Raw genomic sequence first — 7,067 nt, 5'->3', positions numbered from 1 at the left:
TCAATGTAAACCGAACACAATAAATTTCAGAGAAAAACCATTTATAATGGTTAAAAATCTAATAAAATGTGTGGTCAAAGAAGAAATTTTTCAACACATATCATAGTTGGAAAACAATGATGTGACCCCTTAAGATTCTACCAAAGCTTATTTGACAAGCAGTTTTATTTTATTTATTTTATTTTATTTTGAGACAGTTTTGCTCTGTTGCCCAGCTGGAGTGCAGTTGCACGATCTTGGCTCATTGCAACGTCCGCCTCCTGGATTCAAGCAATTCTTATGTCTCAGCCCCCAAGTAGCTAAGATTACAGGTGGCCACGACCATGCCCAGCTAATTGTTGTTTTTTAGTAGGGATGGGGATTCAGCATGTTATTCAGGCTGGTCTCAAATTCCTGGCTATTCTTTCTGCTGTTAGCTGTCAGTCCTCTTCATCTCAGCACAGACAAGATCTATTTTTGTCTGTAAAACTGATGTGAATGGTCTACCTGTGACTCCATGCATCACTTTCAACATTGTCTTGTCCCAACTTAAAATGAATTATCCACTTACAGACTAGTGATTTCTTTTGGGCATCGTCCCCGTAACCTTTTCATAAAGCATCAATGATTTCATTGTCCCTCTACCCAGACTTCCCCATATTCATTTCTTGAGACTATCTCACTCTGTCACCCAAGCTGGAGTGCAGTGGCATGATCATGGCTCCCTGCAGCCTCTACCTCCTGGGCTCAAGCCATCCTCCCACTACAAACTCCAGAGAAGCTGAACCAGCAGGCATGTGCCACCATGCCCAGCTAATTTTTGTATTTTCTGTAAAGAAGGGGTTTCACCATTCTGTCCAGGCTGGTCTTGAATACCAGGGCTCACGTGACCTACCTGTCTTGACCTCTGAAAGTGCTGGGATTACAGGCCTGAGCCACTGCATCTGGTCTTATTGTAAATTTGATGTTTGTTCTTCTTTCAATTTTAGCAGAATTTGCATTGCTTTGATTTAGTCTCTTTTCAAACTCATCTTGCCCTTCTGAGTGCCTAAAACTAGACCCTTGTACACATAACAAATTTGTATCATTTTATTTTGGTGCAAAAAAATGTGATGTCATGCACAATTTTCTTATAATATGTATTTTTCATGAACTTCTTGAAGACCCCTTGTACTAGCAAACTGTATTCAAGATGATATAAAAAGGATTGTAGATATTCAAGTGCCACTTATTTCTGAGATGTAAGGATGGTTCAACATATTCAAGCAATTCAATGTGATATGCCACTTGAACAGAATGAAAGATGGAAACCACATCATCTCAATACATGGAGAAAAAGCATTTCACAAAATTCAACATCCAGTCATCATGGAAATCCTAAACAAAATAGATAGAGAAGGAAATTTACCTCAACAATACAAAGACAATCCATGAAATGACCACAGTGGAAATAAACAATCAGAGAAAAATGGAATGCTTTTCCTGTAGGATCTCACATGATGCAAGAATGCTCTCAGCCCTTCTATTCAATCAATACTGGCTGTCCTAGCCAGAGCAATGAAATAGCAAAAGAAATCAAACTCATCCAATCAGAAAGAAAAAAGTAAAATTCTATTTGTTTGTAGACGGCATGATCTTCTGTGTAGAAAATCACAGAGTCAACCAAAGTACAACTGGAACACATTCAGTGTATTTGCAGAATAGAATAACAGCACCAAAAATTAGTTGGATTTCCATACATTAAGAATAAATCATTTTAAAAGAAAATTAAAAACCACTTCTATTTGCTAAAGAGCTTAAAGTAAGAAATATTTAGGAATAAACATAAAGGTGAGAAGCTTGTACCTTGAAATCTACAAACATTGATCAAAATGATTAAAAATGTATAAATACATACACAACCCATACTGATTGGAAAAATTAGTATTGCTCAATGATTACATAACCAAATGTGATTTAGATTCAATACAACACTCATAGAAATCCATATAACTTTCTGTTAAAGAAACAAAAAACAGGCCAGTCACGGTGGCTCACACTCATAATCTCGGCACTTTGGGAGGTGGAGGCAGGTGGATCATAAGGTCAGAAAATCAAGATCATCCAGGCGAACACGGTGAAACCCGGTCTCTACTAAAAACACAAAGAATTACCCAGGCATGGTGGCACACACCTGTAGTCCCAGTTACTCGGGAGACTGAGGCAGGAGAATCACTTGAACCTGGGAGGCAGAGGTTGCAGTGAGCGAGATCATGCCACTGCACTCCAACCTGGGTGACAGAGCAACACTCCATCTCAAAAAAAAAAAAAAAAAGAAATGAAAATACAGGCTGGGAAAAGTGGCTCCCGTCTGTTGGCATGAGCCACAGCACCCAGGCCAATCCTCTTAACATAAACAGTTTAATGTCAATTAATGCTTGAACTCAATGTTAAGTCAACTCAAACTCAGGTCAATGCTTGTTTGACTGTAATGTCAACTCATGCTTGATGGTTTGCTATACTTATCACATTTGAAATAACTGTCTCCAAAATGAATTTTCTGATGTTCTGTAAGGAGCGACCTCAGACTGAAGACCTTACCACACTGATGACATTTGTAAGATTTCTGTCCAGTATGGATTTTCTGATGCCAATTGAGATGTGAACGTAAAGGCTTTGCCACAATCATCACACTTGTGAGGTTTCTCTCCTGTATGAATTCTGCTGTTTTGTGTAGGATGAAGCTTGACTGAGGACCTTGCCACAATCATGACATTTATAAGGTTTCTCTCCAGCATGAGTTGGACAAAGAACTGCAAGGTATGAACGATGTCTGAAAAATTTGCCACATTTATTACACTTGTAAGATCTCTCTTCATTATGCATTCTCCAATGATTTGCAATGATTGTAGCATTACTGAAAACTTTGTGACAATCATTACATTAGTTAACTTTCTGTATACTAGGGATTGCTTGATGGTGAATAACTGGTGACTGCCCACTAAAGACTTTGCCACACTCATTGCACTTGTAAGGTTTCTCTCCAGTGTTAATTCTAGTATGTTTTGCCAGGTGTGATCACTCCCAAAAGCCTTGTTACAAACCTTACATTTGTATGGTTTTTCTCCAGTATGAATTATCCTTTCAAGCTGTGATTTGCGACTGAAAACTTTGTCACAGTCTTCACATTTTTAAGATTTCTCTGCAGAATTAAATCTATGATGACTTGCAAGGTGTGATGGTTGATTAAAAACCATGCCACATTCACTCCACTTGTAAAGTTTCTCTTCAGTATGAATTGTCTTTTGAATTACAAGGCGTGAATTTTGACCAAAGGTGTTGCCACATTCATTACACTTCTAAGGTTTCTCTCCAGTGTGAATTCTAGGATGTTTTGCCAGGTATGAATTATATGCGAAAATCTTCTCACAAACCTTACATCTATATGGTTTCTCTTCAGTATGAATTTTCTTATGTGTTTCAAGGTTTGATTTGCGACTGAAAACTTTGTCACATTCTTCCCATCTGTAAGGTTTCTCTCCAGTATGAAGCCTACGATGACGTGCAAGGTTCGCTTTTTGATTAAAAACCTTGCCACATTCATTACACTTGTAAGGTTTCTCTCCAGTACGAATGGCTTTATGACTTACAAGGGTTGAATTGTGATGGAAGGCGTTGCCACTCTCATACTTTTAAGGTTTCTCTCCGCTATGAAGTCTACGATGGTATACAAGGTTTGACATCTGACTGAAAGTCTTGCCGCACTCATTACACTTGTAAGGTTTCTCTCCAGTATGAACTCTCTGATGCTGTGCAAGGTGTGCTTGTTGATTAAAAACTTTGCCACATTCATTACACTTGTAAGGTTTCTCTCCACTATGAAGTCTATGATGGTATACAAGGGATGACATCTGACTGAAGGTCTTGTCACACTCGTTACACTTGTAAGGTTTCTCTCCAGTATGAAGCCTACGATGGATTATAAGGGATGATGTCTGACGGAAGGTTTTGCCACACTCATTACACTTGTAAGGTTTCTCTCCAGTGTGAACTCTCTGATGTTGTGCCAGGTGTGAATCCCTCCGGAAAGCCTTGTCACAATCCTTACATTTGTATGGTTTCTCTCCAGTATGAATCCTCCTATGTCTTTCCAGGTGTGATTTGCGACTGAAAACTTTCTCACATTCTTCACATTTGTAAGGTTTCTCTGCAGTATGAAGTTTATGATGACATGCAAGGTTTGCTTTTGTACTAAAAACCTTGCCACATTCATTACATGTGTAAGGTTTCTCTCCAGTATGAACTCTCTGATGTTGTGTAATGCATGAATCACTCCGGAAAGCCTTGTCACAAACCTTACATTTGTAAGGTTTCTCTCCAGTATGAATCCTCCTGTGTCTTTCAAGGTATGATTTGCACCTGAAAACCTTGTCACAGTCTTCACATTTGTATGGTTTTTCTGCACTGTGAAGTCTATGATGGCGTGTAAGAGTTGACTGTTGATTAAAAACCTTGCCACATTCATTACACTTGTAAGGTTTCTCTCCAGTGTGAATTATACTATGTTTTCCCAGATATGAATTATATGCGAAAGCCTTGTCACAAACTTTACATTTGTATGGTTTCTCTCCAGTATGAATCCTCTTATGTCTTTCAAGGTGTGATTTGCGGCTGAAAACTTTGTCACATTCTTCACATTCAAAAGGTTTCTCTCCAATATGAAGTCTACGATGGCGTGCAAGGGTTGATAGTCGATTAAAAACCTTGCCACATTCATCACATTTATAAGGTTTCTCTCCAGTATGAATTATAGTATGTTTTGCCAGGTATGAATTACATGTGAAAGCTTTGTCACAAACCTTACATTTGTATGTTTTCTCTCCAGTATAAATTATCTTCTGTGTTTCAAGATGTGATTTGCGACTGAAAACTTTGTCACATTCTTCACATTTATAAGGTTTATCACCTGTATGAAGTGCCTTGTTAATGAAGAGGGATGAATTGTGACCAAACATCTTACCACACTCATTACACTTGTAAGGTTTCTCACCAATGTGACATCTACGATGGCATGCAAGGTATCGTTTCTGATTAAAGACCTTGCCACATACATCACATTTACATTGTTTCTCTTCTAAGTGGATTATCTGATGGTTTTTTAAAAGTGAGCTACAATTAAAGGATTTGCCACTCTCTATACAATGGAAAGATTTTTCTCTCATGTGTACTTCCCATTTTTGTGTGAGTAATGAAGAATGGAGGGAATTATTTCCATACTTATTAGAAATACGGGTTTTGGGCCTACAAGAAATTCTTTGGGATGTTGAAACTGAGGAAGTATCGAGAGATTTCACAACTTGATTATCAATTTTCCCTTCAGGCTGAAATATGTGCAATTCAGGCAGATGTGAATGAAAGTTTGATCCAAGCTGATCTTTAATAGACTTGTTTCCAGCATGCCTTTGATCATGTCGGTCTGTACTACCAGTCAACACTTTGATTTCTGTCATGGGTGCTGCATGACCATTTGTTTCATCTTCTTTCCACTGCAACTCGAAGCCATGAATGTCTTTCTCAATTTTCTGGAAGCAAAAATCTCTAGTGTGATGATTTGCTTGTCTTTGCAATGTCCCGGTGAGGATCACTTCTGTATTGCCTTGCCCTGTTGATGACAATGTCTTCAACATGCATTTGGAAGAGATATCTACAAAATTTAAACACCAATAGGTTTCTAATTAAGTACAGATGGTAAATAATACTGAAATGTGTAAAAATAACACAAAAAGCAATACTTATTTTAAACTTCCCAAACATGATCTTCAATGCCTATGAACACTAAAGCAGTAAGAATCTTTAATAAATAAAGGGCAATTACATGTACTTCAAATCATTTCTACAGAAGCCTATTCCCAATATCATGACAAGACACTGACAGGGCACAAACATGTGTGAGTCTAAAGAAAGGAGTGTTTTTCCACTGTGCCCCTAAAGTGTATCAGTTTGCAAAAAAACACATCACTGTCACATCAAAATATAAAATATATATTCTTCATATTTACAGCATATTTAGTGTATACAAATAAATGCTAAAGAATCACACAAGATACCATACTGGTAAATAATCCACAACACGCTGTTGTAAGGATAACCAAAATCAATGGAAATTCTGTATTGTCAAACAATCATAGCCCTGACAAGATAACAAAAGATTACAAAAATTAGCCAGGTAGGGTGGCCTGCACCTGTACTCCCAGCTATTCTGAAGGCTGTGTCACAAGAATTGCATTAAGCCAAAAGGCTAAGGTTTCAGTGAGCCAATATTACACCACTACACTCCAGCCCAGGTGACAAAATGAGCCTCCATCTCAACAAAAAAAAAAAAAGAAAGAAAGAAAGAAAAGAAAAAAGGCAGGGCGTGGTGGCTCATGCCTGTAATCCCAGTACTTCCAGAGGCTGAGGCAGGCAGATCACCCCAGGTCGAGTTTGACCAGCCTGGCCAACGTGGAGAAACCCCATCTGTATTAAAAATACAAAAACTAGAAAAGCGTGGTCGCAGGTGCCCGTAATTCCAGCTACTTGGGAGGCTGAGGCAGGATAATCGCTTCAACTCGGGAGCCAAAGATTGTGGTGAGTTGAGATCACACCACTGCACTCCACCCTGGGTGACAGAGTGAGACTCCATCTCAAAAAAAGGAAAATGTTAATACGGTATTTTTCTGAATAACTGTTACAAAATTACCTATATCCATGTGGAACAGGCATGCTGGGACATTTTTTTAAATTTTTTGTATTTTTATTTTTTTGAGATAGAGTCTCGCTCTGTCACCCAGGGTGGAGTGCAATGGCATGATCTTGGCTTAATGCAACCTCCACGCCAGGGTTCATATGAGTCTCTTGCCTTAGGTCCTGAGCAACTGGGATTACAGGCATGTGCCGCCATGCCTGGCTAATTTTTGCATTTTTTAGTAGAGATGGGGTTTCACCATGTTGGCTAGGCTGCAACCTCCACCTCCCAGGTTCAAGGGATTCTCCTGCCTCAACTTCCCAAGTAGCTGGGATTACAGGTGCACGCCACCATACACAGCTAATTTTTGCATTTTTAGTAGAGA

General features: G+C 38.7%; 1 protein-coding gene across 5 annotated transcripts in view; it reads right to left on the bottom strand.

Annotated features, from left to right (window-relative positions):
* Nucleotides 1-2,371: 2,371 nt before the first annotated feature.
* Nucleotides 2,372-7,067, bottom strand: part of LOC105514658 (zinc finger protein 468) — a 65,471-nt gene continuing 60,775 nt past the window's right edge. For all 5 annotated transcript variants that reach the window (XM_011946161.1, XM_011946162.1, XM_011946160.1 and 2 more), the window contains one exon: nt 2,372-5,662. In XM_011946161.1, coding sequence (XP_011801551.1) covers nt 3,651-5,645 — 1,995 coding nt within the window. In that variant the 5' untranslated portion in view covers nt 5,646-5,662 and the 3' untranslated portion in view covers nt 2,372-3,650. The remainder of the gene's footprint in view (nt 5,663-7,067) is intronic.

This window comes from Colobus angolensis, unplaced genomic scaffold, assembly GCF_000951035.1.
Source record: "Colobus angolensis palliatus isolate OR3802 unplaced genomic scaffold, Cang.pa_1.0 Scaffold25, whole genome shotgun sequence".
In the NCBI taxonomy this organism is placed as follows: Eukaryota; Metazoa; Chordata; class Mammalia; order Primates; family Cercopithecidae; genus Colobus; species Colobus angolensis.
The sequence above is the reverse complement of the archived record's forward strand: the minus strand, read 5'-3'. Positions and strand labels throughout refer to the sequence as shown.